The 26,710-nt window shown below is 42.2% G+C and overlaps 2 protein-coding genes across 10 annotated transcripts in view; both read right to left on the bottom strand.

The window, feature by feature from the left end:
- The window catches only part of LOC139423638 (NACHT, LRR and PYD domains-containing protein 3-like), a 132,612-nt gene that overhangs the window by 32,652 nt on the left and 73,250 nt on the right, over positions 1-26,710 (bottom strand). Inside the window, exon 1 of one of the 4 annotated variants that reach the window (XM_071175230.1) lies at positions 745-866. The exons of the other annotated variants lie outside the window; for them this stretch is intronic. The gene's annotated coding sequence lies outside the window, so the exon portion shown is untranslated. Of the gene's footprint in view, positions 1-744; positions 867-26,710 lie in introns of those variants that run through there. 4 annotated transcript variants of the gene reach the window in all.
- LOC139423652 (nucleoredoxin-like protein 1) lies at positions 1,187-13,161 on the bottom strand. Of its 6 annotated transcripts, XM_071175259.1 has the most exons (6): positions 12,959-13,161; positions 12,775-12,900; positions 7,707-7,880; positions 7,327-7,487; positions 7,009-7,141; positions 1,187-2,470 (listed from the first exon to the last, which is right to left on the bottom strand). In XM_071175259.1, exons 3-6 carry the CDS (start codon positions 7,869-7,871, stop codon positions 2,255-2,257), a joined length of 675 nt encoding a protein of 224 aa, XP_071031360.1. In that variant the 5' UTR covers positions 7,872-7,880; positions 12,775-12,900; positions 12,959-13,161; the 3' UTR covers positions 1,187-2,254. The 6 variants fall into 6 exon arrangements, with proteins under 6 accessions (XP_071031360.1, XP_071031355.1, XP_071031358.1 ...); XM_071175254.1 differs by having other exon boundaries at positions 2,255-2,470; positions 7,707-7,877; positions 12,775-13,161; XM_071175257.1 differs by having other exon boundaries at positions 2,255-2,470; positions 7,707-7,877; positions 12,754-13,161.

Genomic DNA, 26,710 nt, shown 5'->3' on the forward strand with positions numbered 1-26,710 from the left:
AAGAGGTTGTACATCTGCTAACTGACACGTTGAACAAAGAGGTTGTACATCTGCTAACAGCCACGTAGAACAAAGAGGTTGTACATCTGCTAACAGCCACGTAGAACAAAGAGGTTGTACATCTGCTAACAGCCAAGTAGAACAAAGAGGTTGTACATCTGCTAACAGCCACATAGAACAAAGAGGTTGTTTACTTTTTTGTTCAGTATAATTACCACCAGTTAATATTATTCAACCGTTTGCTAATCACTCATTCAGTTCATATTAGCTTGTCATTGCTAATCGATAGTTAGCATTTGTTCATATTAGCCAGTCATTGCTAATCGCTACACTTAGAAATGAAGGTGCTATCTAGATGCTAAAATATTGCTATTAATAAGGAAATAATACATTTGTCAACAAGCAAAAAAGGTTTGGGGGTTAGTGAATAATATGAATTTTAAATTAAACCTCTTCTTTCTCCTTTTTGACCTCCTTTCTCACTCATCCATATTCCTCTCTTCTTCTCTTTTTATCCTCCTTGTCCCCTATAGGCCTCCATATTCCTCTCTTCTTCTCTTTTTATCCTCCTTGTCCCCTATAGGTCTCCATATTCCTCTCTTCTTCTCTACTTTACCCTCCTTGTCCCCTATAGGCCTCCTATTCATCTGGTGATTTAATCATTGAGTGCATTTGACTTCCTCTTTTATCATATCATCTGAACATATTATTAAACTGAACTGTTTACTGAAGTAAGTTTCTTACCCTTCTGGTGAAGTGAGGGATACCTTTTCTCAAGAGTTTTAGTCGTACTTCCTCTCTCTCTGCCGTACTGTTACTGAGAGAACAGGAAGTAGCTACGTGACTGTGTCTGCAACACATTTGTAAAAAAAGGAAAAGCACAACTGGCTGGGTTTGTGCAAAAGGCAAAGAAGGGGAGAGAGAGAGAGATGCTGGGTTTGTGCAAAAGACAAAGAAGGGGAGAGAGAGAGAGATGCTGGGTTTGTGCAAAAGACAAAGAAGGGGAGAGAGAGAGAGATGCAGGGTTTGTGCAAAATACAAAGAAGGGGAGAGAGAGAGAGATGTGGGGTTTGTGCAAAAGACAAAGAAGGGGGAGAGAGAGAGAGAGAGACAGCGAGAGACTGCAAGAGAGAGAAAATGAAAGATAAAGAGAGAGAAAAAGTGAAGGAGAGAGAGAGAGACCTAATAGGCTTCTGCCATGTTTATTACATCATCATAACAACAACAGCGTCATCATCATCATCATCATCCAGATGAATGACGAAGAACCAAGTCCTTTACTGACAATGCAGCGTTGATTTATGTTTTAATATGAATATATCAACATAAATTATATACACATTGCAAATGTACATAACAATCAAGTTGTTAATGCTCAGCGTAAAGCATTGAGGTGACCTACAGAAACAGTCTTCTGTTCTGGCAATGTCACGCCACAACACTATGGATAGTAACTAGTGCCAATATTATCCAACCATTGCTATTAGCAACATTATATATTATACAGTCATTGCTAATTTCTAGTTAGCATCAGTTCATATTATTCAACGATTGCCAATCCATAGTTAGCATCAATTATTAATTAAGTTCATATTAGTCACCTATTGCTAATTGTTAGTTAACATCAATTAGCATCAGCTCATATTATCCAGTGATTGCTAATCACTAGTTAGCACGAATTAGCATCAGTTTATATTATTCAGTGATTGCGAATCGCTTGTTAGCATCAGTTCATATTATTTAGTCATTGCTAATCGTTAGTTAGCATCAGCATTGTTGGCAGAGTCCCTAATGTCACACTACATTCCTACATAGTGCGCTACTTTTGACCAGAGCTCTATGGGCCCTAATCATAAATAGTGCACTATAAAGGGAAAAGGGTGCCACTTGTGACACAACAATTGTCTTGGCAGCATCAGCAATCCAGTCATTAACAGAAGCGACAATCAACCAATCAGAGGTCTGTCTTGACAGAACCAACCAATCATTGGAGATAATTCACATGATTGGCCTGTGCTTAAGAGGAGTGGAGTGGAGTCCCACCTTCTTTTCTCATTCTTCCTCTTCCCCTTTATATACACAAGATATATACACACGCACAATATTATACACATCTCAGCCCCAGGACCACCCTCCACCTCCTCCTCTTCCTCCTCCTCCTCCTCTTCCTCCACCAGCTCCTCCTCTTCATCCTCCTCTTCCTCCTCCTCCTCCTCCTCTTCCTCCTCCTCCTCCTCCTCCTCCATTCTGCTTCTCATCCTTCTTTCTCTCCTCTTTCCTCCTCCTCATCCTCCTCGTCCTCCTCATCCTCTCCGGCTCCGCCACGCCCCCACCCCCACTGCCCTCTCCTCCTCTTCTTCTTCTTCACCTTGTATTTGAGGCGGCGTATCGGGTCGGTGACGCTCCGCATCTTTTTGTCGTCAAACTCCTCGTTCAGCATGAAGTTCCTGTCGATAAGCTCAGCTGATTCCTGTCAGACACACGTTGTTATACGTTATATATACACACACACACACACACACACACACACACACACACACACACACACACACACACACACATAATATATATAAATACATACATACATACACACAAAATAAAGGAAACAGTTGAGTAAATGAGGGATACAAAGTGCTTCCTTCCACACAGCTGTTGTTCCTGACATCCCATCATGCTTAGGGTCATGTGTAGCCATGTCCAGTTGCCCATTATTCTGGCTACCCTGGCTAGAAGGAGAGATCTCAATGACTTGGAGAAATACGTCTCAAAGGAGAACAGGTGGTTTAGAAGTGTGTGTGTGTGTGTGTGTGTGTGTGTGTGTGTGTGTGTGTGTGTGTGTGTGTGTGTGTGTGTGTGTGTGTGTGTGTGTGTGTGTGTGTGTGAGAGCACGTGCGCGCATGTGTGTGTGTGTACGTGTGTGCGTGCATGAATGCGTGTGTGTGTGAGCGCACGCGCGTGTGTGTGTGTGAGCACACGTGCTCGTGTGTGTGTGTGTGTGAGCGCACGTGCACGTGTGTGTGAGCGCACGTGTGTGTGTGTGTCAAAAAAAATAATAATCAAAATCAAATTTTATTTGTCACATACACATGGTTAGCAGATGTTAATGCGAGTGTAGCGAAATGCTTGTGCTTCTAGTTCCGACAATGCAGTAATAACCAACAAGTAATCTAACTAACAATTCCAAAACTACTGTCTTGTACACAGTGTAAGGGGATAAAGAATATGTACATAAGGATATATGAATGAGTGATGGTACAGAGCAGCATAGGCAAGATACAGTAGATGGTATCGAGTACAGTATGTACAAATGAGATGAGTATGTAAACAAAGTGGCATAGTATAAAGTGGCTAGTGATACATGTATTACATAAGGATGCAGTACAGTATATACGTATGCATATGAGATGAATAATGTAGGGTAAGTAACATTTATATAAGGTAGCATTGTTTAAAGTGGCTAGTGATATATTTACATCATTTCCCATCAATTCCCATTATTAAAGTGGCTGGAGTTGAGTCAGTATCAGTGTGTTGGCAGCAGCAACTCAGTGTTAGTGGTGGCTGTTTAACAGTCTGATGGCCTTGAGATAGAAGCTGTTTTTCAGTCTCTCGGTCCCAGCTTTGATGCACCTGTACTGACCTCGCCTTCTGGATGATAGCGGGGTGAACAGGCAGTGGCTCGGGTGGTTGATGTCCTTGATGATCTTTATGGCCTTCCTGTGACATCGGGTGGTGTAGGTGTCCTGGAGGGCAGGTAGTTTGCCCCCGGTGATGCGTTGTGCAGACCTCACTACCCTCTGGAGAGCCTTACGGTTGAGGGCGGTGCAGTTGCCATACCAGGCGGTGATACAGCCCGCCAGGATGCTCTCGATTGTGCATCTGTAGAAGTTTGTGAGTGCTTTTGGTGACAAGCCGAATTTCTTCAGCCTCCTGAGGTTGAAGAGGCGCTGCTGCGCCTTCTTCACGATGCTGTCTGTGTGAGTGGACCAATTCAGCTTGTCTGTGATGTGTATGCCGAGGAACTTAAAACTTGCTACCCTCTCCACTACTGTTCCATCGATGTGGATAGGGGGGTGTTCCCTCTGCTGTTTCCTGAAGTCCACAATCATCTCCTTAGTTTTGTTGACGTTGAGTGTGAGGTTATTTTCCTGACACCACACTCCGAGGGCCCTCACCTCCTCCCTGTAGGCCGTCTCGTCGTTGTTGGTAATCAAGCCTACCACTGTTGTGTCGTCCGCAAACTTGATGATTGAGTTGGAGGCGTGCGTGGCCACGCAGTCGTGGGTGAACAGGGAGTACAGGAGAGGGCTCAGAACGCACCATTGTGGGGCCCCAGTGTTGAGGATCAGCGGGGAGGAGATGTTGTTGCCTACCCTCACCACCTGGGGGCGGCCCGTCAGGAAGTCCAGTACCCAGTTGCACAGGGCGGGGTCGAGACCCAGGGTCTCGAGCTTGATGACGAGCTTGGAGGGTACTATGGTGTTGAATGCCGAGCTGTAGTCGATGAACAGCATTCTCACATAGGTATTCCTCTTGTCCAGATGGCTTAGGGCAGTGTGCAGTGTGGTTGAGATTGCATCGTCTGTGGACCTATTTGGGCGGTAAGCAAATTGGAGTGGGTCTAGGGTGTCAGGTAGGGTGGAGGTGATATGGTCCTTGACTAGTCTCTCAAAGCACTTCATGATGACGGATGTGAGTGCTACGGGGCGGTAGTCGTTTAGCTCAGTTACCTTAGCTTTCTTGGGAACAGGAACAATGGTGGCCCTCTTGAAGCATGTGGGAACAGCAGACTGGTATAGGGATTGATTGAATATGTCCGTAAACACACCGGCCAGCTGGTCTGCGCATGCTCTGAGGGCGCGGCTGGGGATGCCGTCTGGGCCTGCAGCCTTGCGAGGGTTAACACGTTTAAATGTCTTACTCACCTCGGCTGCAGTGAAGGAGAGACCGCATGTTTTCGTTGCAGGCCGTGTCAGTGGCACTGTATTGTCCTCAAAGCGGGTGTGTGTGTGAGCGCACGTGTGTGTGTGTGTGTGTGTGTGTGTGTAGAGTCATCAGATGTCAACTCAACTGAGTGGCACCGGAGACAGCTGTTCTGGCTCGTCCTATTAGGACACTATATGTTGGTGTTTCCTTTATTCTGGCAGTTACCTGTATATACAGTGCCTTGCGAAAGTATTCGGCCCCCTTGAACTTTGCGACCTTTTGCCACATTTCAGGCTTCAAACATAAAGATATAAAACTGTATTTTTTTGTGAAGAATCAACAACAAGTGGTATACAATCATGAAGTGGAATGACATTTATTGGATATTTCAAACTTTTTTAACAAATCAAAAACTGAAAAATTGGGCGTGCAAAATTATTCAGCCCCTTTACTTTCAGTGCAGCAAACTCTCTCCAGAAGTTCAGTGAGGATCTCTGAATGATCCAATGTTGACCTAAATGACTAATCATGATAAATACAATCCACCTGTGTGTAATCAAGTCTCTGTATAAATGCACCTGCACTGTGATAGTCTCAGAGGTCCGTTAAAAGCGCAGAGAGCATCATGAAGAACAAGGAACACACCAGGCAGGTCCGAGATACTGTTGTGAAGAAGTTTAAAGCCGGATTTGGTTACAAAAAGATTTCCCAAGCTTTAAACATTCCAAGGAGCACTGTGCAAGCGATAATATTGAAATGGAAGGAGTATCAGACCACTGCAAATCTACCAAGACCTGGCCGTCCCTCTAAACTTTCAGCTCATACAAGGAGAAGACTGATCAGAGATGCAGCCAAGAGGCCCATGATCACTCTGGATGAACTGCAGAGATCTACAGCTGTGGTGGGAGACTCTGTCCATAGGACAACAATCAGTCGTATATTGCACAAATCTGTCCTTTATGGAAGAGTGGCAAGAAAGCCATTTCTTAAAGATATCCATAAAAAGTGTTGTTTAAAGTTTGCCACAAGCCACCTGGGAGACACACCAAACATGTGGAAGAAGGTGCTCTGGTCAGATGAAACCAAAATTGAACTTTTTGGCAACAATGCAAAACGTTATGTTTGGCGTAAAAGCAACACAGCTGAACACACCATCCCCACTGTCAAACATGGTGGTGGCAGCATCATGGTTTGGGCCTGCTTTTCTTCAGCAGGGACAGGGAAGATGGTTAAAATTGATGGGAAGATGGATGGAGCCAAATACAGGACCATTCTGGAAGAAAACCTGATGGAGTCTGCAAAAGACCTGAGACTGGGACGGAGATTTGTCTTCCAACAAGACAATGATCCAAAACATAAAGCAAAATCTACAATGGAATGGTTCAAAAATAAACATATCCAGGTGTTAGAATGGCCAAGTCAAAGTCCAGACCTGAATCCAATCGAGAATCTGTGCAAAGAACTGAAAACTGCTGTTCACAAATGCTCTCCATCCAACCTCACTGAGCTCAAGCTGTTTTGCAAGGAGGAATGGGGAAAAAATGTCAGTCTCTCGATGTGCAAAACTGATAGAGACATACCCCAAGCGATTTACAGCTGTAATCGCAGCAAAAGGTGGCGCTACAAAGTATTAACTTAAGGGGGCTGAATAATTTTGCACGCCCAATTTTTCAGTTTTTGATTTGTTAAAAAAGTTTGAAATATCCAATAAATGTCGTTCCACTTCATGATTGTGTCCCACTTGTTGTTGATTCTTCACAAAAAAATACAGTTTTATATCTTTATGTTTGAAGTCTGAAATGTGGCAAAAGTTCGCAAAGTTCAAGGGGGCCGAATACTTTCGCAAGGCACTGTAAATACATACATACACATTGTACACATACACGGACACACACATGATACATACACACACACACATGATACACACACACACACATGATACACACACACACACATGATACACACACACATGATACACACACACATGATACACACACACATGATACATACACACACACACATGACACACACACACACACATGATACACACACACACACAGACATGATCCATTACACACACACCTGCCAGTTGTGGAAGCAGTTGGTTCCGAGGCTGCTTATCTCAGAGACAGCGTTGGGAGATAGAACAGAACAATCTGGACGCAGCACCACCACCCTCGGTACATCCTCCACCTCAAACATAGACTCCAGCTCTCTGACACACACACACAGACACGTTATATACACACCCACACACAGTGTAAGATATACACATACATACACGGACGGACAGACACATTACATATACACAATCACTCTATACACACACAGTGCAAGATACACACACACTCTATAGACACTCCTCCCCACCCTGCCCAACCCCATCCTTTCCACCCATACCTGCGATAGGGGTCATTGTGGGTCAGGAACAGGCATTTCTTGGGCAGCTCTTTGAGGAGGTTCTCCAGCTGCTCCTCTGATTGGTCCAGGCTGATGTACAGAAGGACCAACTGGGCGGAGCGTTCCACGTAGAACTCATCTGTTAGACGCTTGAAGAAGTCCTACGTGGAGTGGATAGATGGGGAGAAGGAAAGTGGAAGGGTGTAGAGGAGGGAGGCAAGATATGAGATGTTTATAATACCTTAATTAGCAGAGAAAGAGAGAGAGAGAGAGAGAGAGAGAGAGAGAAGAGAACGAGAGAGAGAGATAACTATAGATTGACAAGTGTGTGTGTGTGTGTGTGTGTGCGCATGCGTGTGCGTGTGTGTGTGTGTGTTTACCTTAAGTGTGGGGACGAACTCCTGGCACCGTTGGCTGTCTACTGAACCGAAGAACAGGAGCAGGATCCGGTTCTGGAGACGGAGGATGACCTCCCGTTCCGTATCGTACTCAACACGGTCTCTGTTGTTACATACTAGTGAACGACCTAGGAACAAATCTACCATGGTCTACTACTGGGGGGAGGAGAGGAGAGAGAGGAGAAGGAACGAGAGAGCGAGAGAGAGAGAGAGCGAGAGAGAGAGACAGACCTTATAGCCAGAACCGCCATCAGAAGCTATCAGAGGCTAAACAGCTAATTAGCTACTAGCTATTTAGTCATTGTTAGCACCCTTTACCTTCTGTACAGGCACCAGCTGTTTTTTTAGCCTGGATAATACCTGCCAGCCTTGGACTTTAGTACCTCAGCCACGCTCAAGGTACTAAACGATATCATAACCGCCATCGATAAAGACAGTACTGTGCAGCCGTCTTCATCGACCCGGCCAAGGCTTTTGACTCTGTCAATCACCGTATTCTTATCGGCAGACTCAATAGCCTTGGTTTCTCAAATGACTGCCTCGCCTAGTTCACCAAATACTTCTCAGAGTTCAGTGTGTCAAATCGAACGGCATGTTGTCTGGTCCTCTGGCAGTCTCTATGGGGGTACCACAGGGTTCGATTCTCGGGCCGACTCTTTTCTCTGTATATATCACCGATGTTGCTCTTGCTGCGGGTGATTCCCTGATCCACCTCTACGCAGACGACACCATTCTGTATACATCTGGCCCTTCTTTGGACACTGTGGACACTAACCTCCAAACAAGCTTCAATGCCATACAACTGTCCTTCCATGGCCTCCAACAGGTCTTAAGTGCTAATAAAACTAAATGCATGCTTTTCAACCGTTCGCTGCCCGCACCCGCCCGCCCGACTAGCATCACTTCTCTGGATGGTCCTGACCGAGAATATGTGGACAACTACAAATACCTAGGTGTCTGGTTAAACTGTAAACTCTCCTTACAGACTCATATCAAACATCTCCAATCTAGAGTCGGCTTTCTATTTCGCAACACAGGCTCCTTCACTTACGCCGCCAAACTTACCATTGTAAAACGGACCATCCTACCGATCTTCGACTTCAGCGATGTCATCTACAAAATAGCTTCCAATACTCTACTCAGCAAACTGGATTCAGTCGATCACATTGCCATCCGTTTTGTTACCAAAGCCCCTTATACCACCCACCACTGCGACCTGTATGCTCTAGTCGGCTGGCCCTCGCTACATATTCGTCGCCAGACCCACTGGCTCCAGGTCATCTATAAGTCTATACTAGGTAAAGCTCTGCCTTATCTCAGCTAACTGGTCATGATAACAACACCCACCCGTAGCACGCGCTCCAGCAGGTATATCTCACTGGTCACCATAACAACACCTCCTTTGCCCGCCTTTCCTTCTACTAACTTTAAGCATCAGCTATCTGATCAGCTAATCGATCGCTGCAGTTGTACATAGTCCATCTGTAAATAGCCCACCCGATCTACCTACCTCATCCCCATATTGTTTTATTTACATTTCTGCTCTTTGGCACAACAGTATCTCTACTTACACACCATCATCTGCTCATCTATCACTCCAGTCTTAATCTGATAAATTGTAATTACTTCGCTACTATGGCCTATTTATTGCCCTACCTCCTCTCGCCATTTGCACACACTTTTTATAGACTTTATTTTGTTCTATTGTGTTATTGACTGTACGCTTGTTTACTCCATGTGTATTATTGACTGTACGCTTGTTTACTCCATGTGTATTATTGACTGTACGCTTGTTTACTCCATGTGTATTATTGACTGTACGCTTGTTTACTCCATGTGTATTATTGACTGTACGCTTGTTTACTCCATGTGTATTATTGACTGTACGCTTGTTTACTCCATGTGTATTATTGACTGTACGCTTGTTTACTCCATGTGTATTATTGACTGTACGCTTGTTTACTCCATGTGTATTATTGACTGTACGCTTGTTTACTCCATGTGTATTATTGACTGTGCGTTTGTTTACTCCATGTGTAACTCTGTGTTGTTGTTTGTGTTGCACTGCTTTGCTTTATCTTTGCCAGGACACAGTTGTAACTAGCCTACCTGGTTAAATAAAGGTGTTCTCAACTGGCCTACCTGGTTAAATAAAGGTGTTCTCAACTGGCCTACCTGGTTAAATAAAGGTGTTCTCAACTGGCCTACCTGGTTAAATAAAGGTGTTCTCAACTGGCCTACCTGGTTAAATAAAGGTGTCCTCAACTGGCCTACCTGGTTAAATAAAGGTGTTCTCAACTGGCCTACCTGGTTAAATAAAGGTGTTCTCAACTAGCCTACCTGGTTAAATAAAGGTGTTCTCAACTAGCCTACCTGGTTAAATAAAGGTGTTCTCAACTGGCCACCTGGTTAAATAAAGGTGTTCTCAACTGGCCTACCTGGTTAAATAAAGGTGTTCTCAACTGGCCTACCTGGTTAAATAAAGGTGTTCTCAACTGGCCTACCTGGTTAAATAAAGGTGTTCTCAACTGGCCTACCTGGTTAAATAAAGGTGTTCTCAACTAGCCTACCTGGTTAAATAAAGGTGTTCTCAACTAGCCTACCTGGTTAAATAAAGGTGTTCTCAACTGGCCACCTGGTTAAATAAAGGTGTTCTCAACTGGCCTACCTGGTTAAATAAAGGTGTTCTCAACTGGCCTACCTGGTTAAATAAAGGTGTTCTCAACTGGCCTACCTGGTTAAATAAAGGTGTTCTCAACTGGCCTACCTGGTTAAATAAAGGTGTTCTCAACTGGCCTACCTGGTTAAATAAAGGTGTTCTCAACTGGCCTACCTGGTTAAATAAAGGTGTTCTCAACTAGCCTACCTGGTTAAATAAAGGTGTTCTCAACTAGCCTACCTGGTTAAATAAAGGTGTTCTCAACTGGCCACCTGGTTAAATAAAGGTGTTCTCAACTGGCCACCTGGTTAAATAAAGGTGTTCTCAACTAGCCTACCTGGTTAAATAAAGGTGTTCTCAACTAGCCTACCTGGTTAAATAAAGGTGTTCTCAACTGGCCTACCTGGTTAAATAAAGGTGTTCTCAACTAGCCTACCTGGTTAAATAAAGGTGTTCTCAACTGGCCTACCTGGTTAAATAAAGGTGTTCTCAACTGGCCTACCTGGTTAAATAAAGGTGTTCTCAACTGGCCTACCTGGTTAAATAAAGGTGTTCTCAACTAGCCTACCTGGTTAAATAAAGGTGTTCTCAACTGGCCACCTGGTTAAATAAAGGTGTTCTCAACTAGCCTACCTGGTTAAATAAAGGTGTTCTCAACTGGCCACCTGGTTAAATAAAGGTGTTCTCAACTAGCCTACCTGGTTAAATAAAGGTGTTCTCAACTAGCCTACCTGGTTAAATAAAGGTGTTCTCAACTGGCCTACCTGGTTAAATAAAGGTGTTCTCAACTAGCCTACCTGGTTAAATAAAGGTGTTCTCAACTAGCCTACCTGGTTAAATAAAGGTGTTCTCAACTGGCCACCTGGTTAAATAAAGGTGTTCTCAACTGGCCACCTGGTTAAATAAAGGTGTTCTCAACTAGCCTACCTGGTTAAATAAAGGTGTTCTCAACTGGCCACCTGGTTAAATAAAGGTGTTCTCAACTAGCCTACCTGGTTAAATAAAGGTGTTCTCAACTAGCCTACCTGGTTAAATAAAGGTGTTCTCAACTGGCCTACCTGGTTAAATAAAGGTGTTCTCAACTAGCCTACCTGGTTAAATAAAGGTGTTCTCAACTAGCCTACCTGGTTAAATAAAGGTGTTCTCAACTGGCCACCTGGTTAAATAAAGGTGTTCTCAACTGGCCACCTGGTTAAATAAAGGTGTTCTCAACTAGCCTACCTGGTTAAATAAAGGTGTTCTCAACTGGCCACCTGGTTAAATAAAGGTGTTCTCAACTAGCCTACCTGGTTAAATAAAGGTGTTCTCAACTAGCCTACCTGGTTAAATAAAGGTGTTCTCAACTGGCCTACCTGGTTAAATAAAGGTGTTCTCAACTAGCCTACCTGGTTAAATAAAGGTGTTCTCAACTAGCCTACCTGGTTAAATAAAGGTGTTCTCAACTGGCCACCTGGTTAAATAAAGGTGTTCTCAACTAGCCTACCTGGTTAAATAAAGGTGTTCTCAACTGGCCTACCTGGTTAAATAAAGGTGTTCTCAACTAGCCTACCTGGTTAAATAAAGGTGTTCTCAACTGGCCTACCTGGTTAAATAAAGGTGTTCTCAACTAGCCTACCTGGTTAAATAAAGGTGTTCACAACTGGCCTACCTGGTTAAATAAAGGTGTTCTCAACTAGCCTACCTGGTTAAATAAAGGTGTTCTCAACTGGCCTACCTGGTTAAATAAAGGTGTTCTCAACTAGCCTACCTGGTTAAATAAAGGTGTTCTCAACTGGCCTACCTGGTTAAATAAAGGTGTTCTCAACTAGCCTACCTGGTTAAATAAAGGTGTTCTCAACTGGCCTACCTGGTTAAATAAAGGTGTTCTCAACTGGCCTACCTGGTTAAATAAAGGTGTTCTCAACTAGCCTACCTGGTTAAATAAAGGTGTTCTCAACTGGCCTACCTGGTTAAATAAAGGTGTTCTCAAATAGCCTACCTGGTTAAATAAAGGTGTTCTCAACTAGCCTACCTGGTTAAATAAAGGTGTTCTCAACTAGCCTACCTGGTTAAATAAAGGTGTTCTCAACTAGCCTACCTGGTTAAATAAAGGTGTTCTCAACTAGCCTCCCTGGTTAAATAAAGGTGTTCTCAACTGGCCTACCTGGTTAAATAAAGGTGTTCTCAACTGGCCTACCTGGTTAAATAAAGGTGAAATGAAAATACAAATATTGTTGTGTTGCTAACTAGTTAGCCCTGTAAACTACAGTTGGTAAGCACCCATAATATATCTACCCTAGAAATATAATCTATAGAACAGACCTCCTCATTCAAGTCAACGATGGCATAATAGGTGGACTAAAACTGTCTCTAGGTCGAACAGATATCTACCAGATATCTCAGAGGGTTCACCTTCAGACTGTAGTCTATAGTCTTCTCTCTCTCCGTCTCCTTAAGCTCCTCCTCTTTCTTTATTTTCTTTCTCGCAGGTTGTCCAAAAAACGCTCCCGTTATGATTTTTTCTTCATCTCTCTTTCTCTGTTGTTTTCCTCCCTCCCTTATTTCCACTCTATTCCTTCATTCTTTATTTGTCTGCCTCTCTTCCCAGTGTTTTCCCTCCCTCTCTCTCTTTCTGTCACCGCACCGTGTCTCTTTCCCTGTCGCCTCCCCTCTCCTCCCCCTAGAGTGGGAGATTAGCTGGGTCAGAAGAGTAGGGTGAGTCAGACACTGAGAATATCACCTGTGTGAGAGACAGAGAGATATAAAAGAAAGAGAGAGAGAAAGATACAGAGAGAGAGAGAGAGAGAGAGAGAGAGAGAGAGAGAGAGACAGAGAGACAGAGACAGAGACAGAGAGAGACAGAGAGAGAGAGAGACAGAGAGAGAGAGAGAGACAGAGAGAGAGAGAGACGGAGAGAGACAGAGACAGAGACAGAGAGAGACAGAGAGAGAGAGACAGAGAGAGAGAGACAGAGAGAGAGAGACAGAGAGAGAGAGAGAGAGAGTTAGAGAGACAGAGACAGAGAGAGACAGAGAGAGAGAGACAGAGAGAGGTAAGTCAGCTAAACACAAGCGGATCAACTACACTAATCACATTATATCAGAAGGATAGGGGAGAAGAGAGAAAGAGAGAGGAGAGAGAGAGAGAGAGAGAGAGAGAGAGAGAGAGGGTGACAGGTGGTAGTGTTGTAGGCCACGGGAAGGAAACTAGATTCAACTGCTTGACTATTTTTGTAATACAGACTCAAATGAGATTAACTTTAGCGGAATATTCTGGAGTGATACTAGGGATATCTTCATAGATGTGGGAAGTAGGGGTCCTGAGGGTGCTGCAGCCTCCCCTGAAAAAAATGTAATAAAAAAATAGGAGGTATGGCTAAGCAAGCACAGTGACGTGGCAGCATGGTAGCCTAGTGGTTAGTGCGTTGGACTAGTAACCAAAAAGTTGCAAGTTCAAATCACCCAGCTGACAAGGAACAAATCTGTCATTCTGCCCCTGAACAGACAGTTCCTGTCTGTTCCTAGGCTGTCATTGAAAATAAGAATTTGTTCTTAACTGACTTGCCTAGTTAAATAAAGGTAAAATAAAAAATCATAAGGTTTGTAAAGTGCTTTTCATTATACAAGAATAATCTTAAAGTGCATTTTACATGTCAGCAGTTAATTGTAATTAAACTCACTCACTCACACACACACACCCCCGCATGCACACACACACACACACACACACACACACGCACGTGTTAGAACCAATTTTATAACTGTGACTGAACCCACCAACCTTCCAATTGGACAGTTTCTTCTTCTCCTCTTGAGCGTCGTGGCTCTGGACTGCTTAACTCTTTGTGGCCTGACGGTGGAGCCGTCTCCACCTGCCATTCAGATACTGTAGCAGAGCATCCTCCAGTAGCACCCCACTGTTGGGGATCACATCCTGGGGGAGAGAGGAGGGGTGCACAGGTCAAGAACAAGGGGACACAACCATGGAGTAGATTTGGATCCATAGACAGGAAGTGACGCGTGTTCTTACAGGATGTTGCAGTAAGGGTCTGCGTCTCACAGCTGGTTCTGCACATGCTCCAGGAGACAGGAAGTGATGCATGTTCTTACAGGATGTTGCAGTAAGGGTCTGCGTCTCACAGCTGGTTCTGCACATGCTCCAGGAGACAGGAAGTGATGCGTGTTCTTACAGGATGTTGCAGTAAGGGTCTGCGTCTCACAGCTGGTTCTGCACACGCTCCAGGAGACAGGAACAGGAGTGGCGTCTGTAGAGAGGTATGAAGTCCTTCATCACGCCAGTCGTTCAGCCTGCAGATACACACTATAGAGGTAGATAGAGGATCCTTCTTCAGGAACATGATACACACCAGGGGTGTATTCATTAGTCACACAGTGGCAAAACGTTTTGCAAAGTAAACAAACATTTATTTTGGACAAATTCAGGTTTCCAGTTTCATTCTGTTTGGTTCTCTTTGGTTCTTAGTGAATAAACCCCAGCAGAGAGTTTGAGGTGCTTGCGGACAATAGAGGTAGATAGAGAGACCTGTTTTGCAGGTGTGCCACTATAGCAATGCCCATTATAGAGCGACGGAGCCAGAAAAAAATAACTTCTCTGGTTGAAAACGTGGCATCGATATGAGTCAGATTGTTTTTTTTTCTAGTTGAAAAATTTACTACGAAGTGTAAATAGGATTTTTGGTCATAAAGTCATTACTTTCAAAACAGGGTTTTATGAGATTTGTGTAACTGAGGATGTCTCAATTTACTTGAGGGTTGGGCTTGGGGATTGGATTTAAATCCGGCCCACACGGGACCACTGCCTGGCAGTAATCAAATCCTCTGGATCACAGCTGCCAGGTGTGCTGTGGAGCATCCAATCGCTCACCAGAATCAACCTACAACCGCCCATTTATTTACAGACAGCCAAACTAACCATAAGCACGCCTCGGACTCATTTAGATAGTCATATATACAACACACAAATGTTATGTTTTGAGCTAACATCTCCAAACACAACTCTCATCTAAGATACCACTCTAGAAATGACCAAATTCAGAACACTCAGAGCTTGATATTCTTGACCAATCACGTTCATGTTGTCATGCTGCATCACACGGTTGGTATGGTGGCAGTTTGGAATATACACCCTCATCAAACCAGACCCCCAAACCAGCTTTCCCTTGTGAGAAATAGACAGCGAGAGTTTTAGGGAGAAAGAGAGAGAGAGATGAAGAGAGAGACAGAGCATTCTCATTCCCTGAGATGGTTATCTGCCCTGCTGCAATGTTGGAAAACGCCCTGTGCGTTGAGCTTGTTGAGCCAGTAAACCAGTAAACCAGTAAACCAGTAAACCAATAAACCAGTAAACCAGTAAACCAGTAAACCAATAAACCAGTAAACCAGTAAACCATTAAACCAATAAAACAGTAAACCAGTAAACAAGTAAACCATTAAACCAATAAACCAGTAAACCAGTAAACCAGTAAACCATTAAACCAGTAAACAAGTAAACCATTAAACCAATAAACCAGTAAACCAGTAAACCATTAAACCAATAAACCAGTAAACAAGTAAACCATTAAACCAATAAACCAGTAAACCAGTAAACCATTAAACCATTAAACCAATAAACCAGTAAACCAGTAAACCATTAAACCAATAAACCAGTAAACCATTAAACCAATAAACCAGTAAACCAATAAACCATTAAACCAATAAACCAGTAAACCAGTAAACCATTAAACCAATAAACCACTAAACCAATAAACCAGTAAACCAGTAAACCAATAAACCAGTAAACCAGTAAACCATTAAACCAGTAAACCAATAAACCAGTAAACCAATAAACCAGTAAACCAGTAAACCAATAAACCAGTAAACCAGTAAACCATTAAACCAGTAAACCAATAAACCAGTAAACCAATAAACCAGTAAACCAGTAAACCAATAAACCAGTAAACCAATAAACCATTAAACCAGTAAACCAATAAACCAGTAAACCAATAAACCATTAAACCATTAAACCAGTAAACCAGTAAACCAGTAAACCAATAAACCAGTAAACCAGTAAACCAGTAAACCAGTAAACCAATAAACCAGTAAACCAGTAAACCAGTAAACCAATAAACCAATAAACCAATAAACCAGTAAACCAGTAAACCAGTAAACCAATAAACCAGTAAACCAGTAAACCAGTAAACCAGTAAACCAATAAACCAGTAAACCAATAAACCATTAAACCATTAAACCATTAAACCATTAAACCAGTAAACCAGTAAACCAATAAACCAGTAAACCAGTAAACCAGTAAACCAATAAACCAGTAAACCAGTAAACCAGTAAACCATTAAACCATTAAACCAGTAAACTAATAAACCAGTAACCCAGTAAACCATTAAACCAGTAAACCATTAAACCAGTAAACCATTAAACCAATAAACCAGTAAACCAGTAAACCAGGGGTGTCCAACTCATTACTTGCACTGGTTCTGCTGATAGCTGCTTTATTGAGGAATGTCTTCACATGCAATGATCTGTGGTTGTTTTATCTAGTTTAGTAAAATGCACTGACTGTAAGTCTCTCTGGATAACAGAGTCTGCTAAATGAGAGAGGGAGAGAGAGGGAGAGAGAGAGAGAGAGAGAAAGAAAGAGAGAGAGAGAGAGAGAGAGAGAGAGAGAGGAAGCTAGAAAGTAAGAAGGGGAGAGAGGGGTCGGGGAGAGAGGGAGGAGAGGTGAGAGAGGGGAGAGCGAGGGGGGAGAGAGGGGAGAGCGTGAAGGAAAGAGGTAAAGTGTGTTGTAACTATAAATCAACATACAGGTGACAGACCTACCTGAGAGGTACTTGCATTGTCTGGAGTCCAGGTAGCAGGATTCAGACTTACTTTGTGTTTAGTCTTGAACTCTCCTCTTTGGAAGTTATTCTATTCTCTTCCCTCACTTTAACTTCCTCACCTTCCCTCTGTCACACATGGCTCATTTAACTCATTATGATTCTACCATATTGACTGTAAACTCTCAGGATGTCTCTCTGTCACCTTCTCTCTCTGTCTGTGCCACCTCTCCCTGTCTCTGTCACATTGTCTCACGATGTCTCTCTGTCATCTTCTTCCTTGTCTCTCTTTCACCTTCTCTCCCTGTCTCTCTGTCACCTTCTCTCCCTGTCTCCCTGTCACCTTCTCTCCCTGTCTCTCTTTCACCTTCTCTCCCTGTCTCTCTGTCAACTTCTCTCCCTGTCTCGCTGTCACCTTCTCTCCCTGGCTCTCTGTCACCTTCTCTCCCTGTCTCTCTGTCACCTTCTCTAACTGTCTCTCTGTCACCTTCTCTCACTGTCTCTCTGTCACCTTCTCTCCCCGTCTCTCTGTCACCTTCTCTCCCTGTCTCTCTGTCACCTTCTCTAACTGTCTCTCTGTCACCTTCTCTCACTGTCTCTCTGTCACCTTCTCTCCCCGTCTCTCTGTCACCTTCTCTCCCTGTCTCTCTGTCACACATGGCTCATTTAACTCATTGGTATTATACCATATTGACTGTAAACACTCAGGCTGTCACTCAAATGGAACCCTCTTCCTTATGTAGTGCACTACTTTTGGCAAAGATCCATAGAGCTCAGGTAATAGAGTAGTGAGCTATAGAGGGAACAGAGTGTCATATGGGACATAGCCTTAGCAGCTCCCATACAACAACAACCTCCAGCAACACACTGTTAAGTACACACTACTCTTTCTGTCCTGCTCTTGGCACACGCACGCACGCACACACACGCACGCACGCATGCACGCGCACACACACACACACACACACACACACACACACACACACACACACACACACACACACACACACACACACACACACACACACACACACACACACACACACACACACACACACCCCAACACCACTCCCCCCCTCCCCCCCACATGACTACAGCTCCTGTGCAGCATGTCGTTCCAGACGGAGTAACGGAGGTTGGTCAGGTGTTTAGACACGTCTATCAGAGGACCACACACCTCATCTGGCTCCCCATGACTCTGCCACGTCCTACAAACACATTCCAATTATCTTCACTGCTTTACAATGAGGAAAACATTTAAACTCATCAAAAATAAGAAACGTCCCTTTTTCAGGACTCTTGTCTTTCAAAGATATTTCTTAAAAATCCAAATAACCTCACAGATCTTCAATGTAAAGGATTTTTAACACTGTTTCCCATGCTTTTTCAATGAACCATAAACAATTAATGAACATGTACCTGTGGAACAGTTGAAACTTCATTGGGATAAGGGGCAGCATTTTCACTTTGGACGAAAAGCGTGCCCAGAGTAAACTGCCTGCTACTCAGTCCCAGATGCTAATATATGCATATTATTAGTAGTATTGGATTGAAAACACTCTGACGTTTCGAAAACTGTTTGAATGATGTCTGTGAGTTTAACAGAACTCATATGGCAGGCAAAAACCTGAGAAAAAATCCAACCAGGAAGTGGGAAATCTGAGGTTTGTAGTTTTTCAAGTCAGCCCCTATTAAAGATACAGTGGGATATTGGTCATGTTGCACTTCCTAAGGCTTCCACTAGATGTCAACAGTCTTTAGAACCTTGTTTGATGCTTCTACTGTGCAGTGGAGGCGAATGAGAGGGGAATGAGTCAGGCGTCTAGCAGAGAGCCACGGGCTCGTGACGCGCGGTCATGAGAGAATTAGCTCGCGTTCCATTGCTTTTCTACAGACAAAGGAATTCTCCGGGTTGGGACATTATTGAATATTTATATTAAAAACATCCTAAAGATTGATTCTATACTTCATTTGACATGTTTCTACGGCCAGTAATATGACTTTTTGGACTTTTCGTTCGACCTTTCCGCTGGACTTGCATGCGCGTTTGGATTTGTTTACCAAACGCCCTAACAAAAGGAGGTTTATGGACATAAATTATGAACTTTAACGAACAAATCAAACATTTATTGTGGAACTGGGATTCCTGGGAGAACATTCTGACGAAGATCATCAAAGGTAAGTGAATATTTATAATGCTACTTCTGACTAATGTTGACTACACAACATGGAGGATATTTCTTTGTCTGGTTTGGGCTCTGTGCGCCATACTCAGATTATTGCATGGTTTGCTTTTACCGTAAAGTTTTTTTGAAATCTGACACAGCGGTTGCATTAAGGAGAAGTTTATTTAATAACTAAAGTTCCATGTATAATAGTTGCATCTATTATCAATGTTTATTATGAGTATTTATGTGAATTGATGTGGCTCTCTGCAAAATCCCTGCATGTTTTGGAACAACTGAACATAACACGCCAATGTAAAATTTGATTTTTGGATATAAATATGCACTTTATCGAACAAAACATACACGTATGTTCATGTGTAACATAAAGTCCTATGAGTGTCATCTGAGGAAGATCATCAAAGGTTAGTGACTAATCGTATCTATATTTCTGCTTTTTGTGACTCCTATCTTCGGCTGGAAAAATGGCTGTATTTTTCTGTGACTTGGTGGTGACCTAACATAATCGTTTGTGGAGCTTTCGCTGTAAAGCCTTTTTGAAATCAGACACTGGCTGGATTAACGAGAATTGTATCTTTAAAATGGTGCCTAATACTTGTATGTTTGAGAAATTTGATTTATGAGATTTCTGCAAGCGGAACCCCAGACAAGACACTAACAGCTTACAGACGGTAGGTAATTAAGGACAGTTAGGAACACTAAAGAGGCCTTTCTACTGACTCTGAAAAACACCAAAAGAAAGATGCTCAGGGTCCCTGCTCATCGGTGTGAATGTGCCTTGGGCATGCTGCAAGGAGGCATGAGGACCACAGATGTGGCCAGGGCAAAAAATTGCAATGTCTGTACTGTGAGACACCTAAGACAGCGCTACAGGGAGACAGGACAGACAGCTGTTGTCCTCGCAGTGGCAGACCACATGTAACAACACCTGCTCAGGATCGGTACAACGCCGCCTATGGACACAAACCCATCGTCACTGGACCAGACAGGACTGGCAAAAAGTGCTCTTCACTGACGAGTCACGGTTTTGTCTCACCAGGGGTGATGGTCGGATTCGTGTTTATCGTCAAATGAATGAGCGTTACACCAAGGCCTGTACTCTGGAGCGCGACCGATTTGGAGGTAGAGGGACTGTCGTGGTCTGGGGCGGTGTGTCACAGCATCATCAGACTGAGCTTGTTGTATTGCAGGCTATCTCAAAGCTGTGTGTTACAGGGAAGACATCCTCCTCCCTCATGTGGTACCCTTCCTGCAGGCTCATCCTGACATGACCCTCCAGCATGACAATGCCACCAGCCATACTGCTCGTTCTGTGCGTGATTTCCTGCAAGACAGGAATGTCAGTGTTCTGCCATTGCCAGCGAAGAGCCCGGATCTAAATCTCATTAAGCAGGTCTGGGACATGTTGGATTGGAGGGAGAGGGCTAGGGCCATTCCCCCCAGAAATATCTGGGAACTTGCAGGTGCCTTGGTGGAAGAGTGGGGTAACATTTCACAGCAAGAACCGGCAAATCTGGTGCAGTCCATAAGGAGGAGATGCACTGCAGTACTTAATGCAGCTGGTAGCCTCACCACTTTTGATTTTGACCTCCCCCTTGTTCAGGGACACATTATTCTATTTCTGTTTGCCACATGTCTGTGGAACTTGTTCAGTTTCTGTCTCAGTTGTTGAATCTTATTATGTTCATACAAATATTTAGAAATGGTAAGTTTGCTGAAAATAAACGCAGTTGACAGTGAGAGGGCGCTTCTTTTTTTGGTGAGTTTATATAATCACATAACATTTCTAAATCCTTAATTATGTCATAAACAATTATGACAGATGGAAATATTCAGAAGCCATGAATTAAAATTCTAAATGTATGTTTTTAAATTGGCAGTGTTTCCTGCTGTCGTGTCTTTGGCTATGCCGTATTAAGTAATATGACATGCTATTCTATAAAATAATTTCTCCGTAATTACTATTACCTGATTGAGCTAATCATGTAAATGTAATTAACTAGAGAGTCGGGCACCACAAAATAATATTTATAGAGCTGTTATCTTCCGAATAAACTCTTAAAGACATAGTAATATTTTACATCAATAGCAGTCAACATTAATCTTCATCTTAATTCAGTCTCATCTGAAAGTTGTAAATTCTTGGTTATCTGCACGAACCCTGGCTAACAATTTGAATCAGCAACACAAAATTGTGTTTTATTATTTATTTACTAAATACCTAACTAATCACACAGAATTACACAGAATTAAATCATAACTTGATTACAAATTACGTCATAAAGGAAAACTTCCCTAGCGGGCGGAACAGATATGACAGCTTGTTACACAAAAGAAAAGGGGCTGGGTTTGAGTGAAGGAGCGGGAAGACTGAAGAACAAGGGGAAGAAGCTGGGCTATCGTAAATACAGTATCTGATGCATTCTAAATTACCGCCCATTTGGAAAAGGAAAATGCAATAAATATTTACTCTGAGCTGCGCTTCGGTAGGTTGGTGGTAGAATGGAAGGCCGTGTTGCCCAACCGAGTCCTTTGAAGAATGTCTCTGGTTGTCAATTGGATACGTTGTAGTAACGTCGTTGTGTGGTAGACGGGTTACTCTGTCTGTTCCTTCCTAACCCTCGTTGCATCTGCTGTTGCTAACTCAACGGCTAGGAGGTGTCACTTCTGTAGTGAATAAGAGTTCAAAGTTCATACCATTCACAACCAAAGCTCACGCTGATGTTGGCTTCGTTCTGTAGTTATTATCTGAACCATTCTGACATATGACCGTCGTCCTCACATCTTTGGAACAGGAGGTTATATTGACGTCAAGGGCTTATATAGGAAGGGAGAGGAGGGCGTGTTTGAAAAGTTTTATAGCCCATGTCCTTTCACAGGTGCGGGCCACTGATTGAGCAGCCCTATTTTATGAAAACCCACATCTCACGTTTTAGAAGCTAAAATCCCATAAAATTTCATCCCATCACAACTAATTTCATATTCAAACATTTAAATTGAACAACAATTCCATGTGAATCCGATAACTCTGATGTGTAGACTTTCCACTGTAGAGTTTATGTCATCTGATCATTGATGAGAATGTCTCAGATGACAACCGAACTGACATCATATTCATTAAGTACCACCGCATATGTTCAATTGGTCGGATTACCAGAATATAGTTCATTTCCCCCCACCTACTGATGTTCCCAGAATCTCTATGTTAACTTCTTGACCATACTTGAGACGCAGACGTCTCAAGTATGCCCCTGGAAATGCAAATGCGCTACGCTAAATGCTAAATGTACTCGTTACAACTCAATCTTTGATCAAAATTCACAAGCAGGGTATTGAATTAAAGCTACACTCGTTGTGAACCTAGCCAGCAAGTCAGATTTTTAAAATGCTTTTCGGCGAAAGCATGAGAAGCTATTATCTGATAGCATGCACCCCCCAAAATGCCAGCACGACATGTAAACAACAGATTTTGCGGTAGCCGGCGCTACCCAAAACGCAGAAATAAAATATAAAACATTCATTACCTTTGACGAGCTTCTTTCTTGGCACTCCTATATGCCCCATAAACATCACTATTGGGTCTTTTTTTCGTTTAAATCGGTCCATATATACCCAAAATAGCTTTGTATGGAAGCTGTGTCATTCAGAAAAAAACATCGTTTTTAAACGCTGCGTAATTTTTTAAAATTAAAAAAGTCGACGATAAACTTTCACAAAACACTTCGAAATCCTTTTGTAATCCAACTTTAGGTATTAGTAAACGTTTATAATCTATCAAAATGATTACAGGGCGATGTATTTTCAATAGGTCTTCGCTTGCAAATCAATGGCTTCTAATGTCTTCATCAACTACATCCGGGTGAAGACTGGGAAAATGGAGGTCAGATAGATGGATTTTCCAACAATTAATTCAATTGAAAATGAGGACAATGGCGCCATCGTCTGGAATTTGTATGAATTTCAGGCAGGTCGATATTAAATTCTGTTCTCTTTTAACAACTCGTGGAAGTGACTTATGGAAATTATTTTTAGCTTTCAGAGAGCAGTTTTTCTTGCGTTTTTCAATGAAACACACGATCTGTTATAGTCACAGCCGTGATTTAACCAGTTTTATAAACTTCAGAGTGTTTTCTATCCACACATACTAATCATATGCATATACTATATTCCTGGCATGAGTAGCAGGACGCTGAAAAGTTGCGCGATTTTTAACAGAATTTTCGAAAAAGGAGGGGGTAGAAGTAAGAGGTTTTAACCAAGGGTTTTGCAAATGTAACCTCAGTAGGGTAGAGATAGGAAAAAAGGGGGAAGAGGTATTTATGACTGTCATACACCTCCCCCCCAGTCCAACGTCATGACACTGCATATTGACTAACCTCTCTGTCTCTCTGGAGATCTTGTGGTTCTGGATCCAAACACGTTACGCCCATATATCATCCTGTCTGAGGATCTGACCAGAAGTGGTCAGAATCTTCCCAACAACCCAGAGAGGATTTATAAATATGGGGCGGTCCTTGGCTCTGGAATGTTTGACTCAGGACACCACTGCTGGGAAGTGTTGGACTGTCAGTTTGTGGAGGAGTTGATGCCCTTGCCACCGAAGATTCCAGAGAGTCTGTCAAAATAAAAGACAACCTACATACAAACCTAATTTTGAGCTATACGTTGTCTGAATGGTAATATTATTTGTAACAAGGAGGAATCTGAAGAGGAAGATTGTGATGATGGACTGGGACAGAGGAGAGGTTTCCTTTGTTAACGCTGCCAACAACAAAATCCTCTACACGTAATACCACCGATTTACAGAGAAGATGTATGCGTTCTTCTTTGTACTAGATAATCACCTGCTAAGGTATCTGTTACAGTGGAAAACGCTACGTGATGGCGGCATGGAAATAAAATACATCCTTTGCTACTCCTGATGGTGTATATTATGTGATATGTGGTTATCGTACCTGGAAGCTAAGTGTCACTTGCCATCTCATCATGATGATGCTAAACGTATCATCATGACTCTAAACGTATCATCATGACTCTAAACGTACCATCATGACTCTAAACGTACCATCATGACTCTAAACGTACCATCATGACTCTAAACGTACCATCATGACTCTAAACGTATCATCATGACTCTAAACATACCATCATGACTCCAAACGTACCATCATGACTCTAAACGTACCATCATGACTCTAAATGTATCATCATGACTCTAAACGTATCATCATGACTCTAAACGTATCATCATGACTCTAAACGTACCATCATGACTCTAAACGTACCATCATGATGGTAAACGTACCATCATGATGCTAAACGTATCATCATGATGCTAAACGTATCATCATGATGCTAAACGTATCATCATGATGCTAAACGTACCATCATGATGCTAAACGTACCATCATGACTCTAAACGTACCATCATGATGCTAAACGTACCATCATGACTCTAAACGTACCATCATGATGCTAAACGTATCATCATGATGCTAAACGTACCATCATGATGCTAAACGTACCATCATGACTCTAAACGTATCATCATGATGCTAAACGTATCATCATGTTGCTAAACGTACCATCATGATGCTAAACGTACCATCATGACTCTAAACGTATCATCATGTTGCTAAACGTACCATCATGATGCTAAACGTACCATCATGACTCTAAACGTACCATCATGACTCTAAACGTACCATCATGACTCTAAACGTATCATCATGACTCTAAACGTACCATCATGACTCTAAACGTACCATCATGACTCTAAACGTATCATCATGACTCTAAACGTATCATCATGATGATGCTAAACGTACCATCATGACTCTAAACGTACCATCATGACTCTAAACGTATCATCATGACTCTAAACGTACCATCATGACTCTAAACGTATCATCATGACTCTAAACGTACCATCATGACTCTAAACGTACCATCATGACTCTAAACGTACCATCATGACTCTAAACGTACCATCATGACTCTAAACGTATCATCATGACTCTAAACGTATCATTATGACTCTAAACGTACCATCATGATGATGTAGCAAGTGACACTTTGCTTCTTAAAAAATGTCCTATATCTTGAAAACTTGACCGCTGACATGCAAAACATTTTGGGGCTGTATCAACAGTGGACCAGTTAAAAAAAACACCTAAATATTATTTTGGGGTGGATTTTTCTTTTAAGTTGAATGAATTAACTGAAAGTCACTCTAGATACAAGCGTCTACTAACGACTGAAATGTAAATGTAACGTGCCAGTCAGATGAATATGGATAACTTCCTTCTCTTTTTTATTAAACGCATGTGTGTGTGACCTGTGAACTTGTTACTAGCATTAAAAATGATCTATGTGAAATATGATATGAAGAATATAAGTACATGACATCATTATTACGTCACAGTACATTACATCATTAGTACATGACATCATTATTACGTCACAGTACATTACATCATTAGTACATGACATCATAATTACGTTACAGTACATTACATCATTAGTGCATGACATCATTATTACGTTACAGTACATTACATGATTAGTACATGACATCATAATTACGTTACATTACAGTACATTACATCATTAGTACATGATATAATTATTACGTTACAGTACATTACATGATTAGTACATGACATCATAATTACGTTACATTACAGTACATGATTAGTACATGACATCATAATTACGTTACATTACATTACATCATTCGTACATGACATCATTATTACGTTACAGTACATTACATCATTAGTACATGACATCATAATTACGTTACAGTACATTACATCATTAGTACATGACATCATTATTACGTTACAGTACATTGCATCATTAGTACATGACATCATACTTACGTTACAGTACATTACATCATTAGTACATGACATCATTATTACGTTACAGTACATTACATGATTAGTACATGACATCATAATTACGTTACATTACAGTACATTACATCATTAGTACATGATATAATTATTATATTATGTGATAATTGTATCTTAATACAGGGGCAAGTATATGGTATAATAATGCACTTACTGTAGATACATCCATATACGCTGTAGTGCACTACGTAGGGAACAGGTTTCCATTTGAGACTTACTGTAGATACATCCATACACGCTGTAGTGCACTACGTAGGGAATAGGGTGCTATTTGAGACTTAGTGTAGATACATCCATATATATGCTGTAGTGCACTACATAGGGAATAGGTTGCCATTTGAGACACAGTCTCTTTGTTGCAATGAAGTCACGTCCTTGGTTGGTAGCTGTGGGTTGAATCCTAATTTAAGCAG

This window comes from Oncorhynchus clarkii, chromosome 13, assembly GCF_045791955.1.
Source record: "Oncorhynchus clarkii lewisi isolate Uvic-CL-2024 chromosome 13, UVic_Ocla_1.0, whole genome shotgun sequence".
Lineage (NCBI taxonomy): Eukaryota > Metazoa > Chordata > Actinopteri > Salmoniformes > Salmonidae > Oncorhynchus > Oncorhynchus clarkii.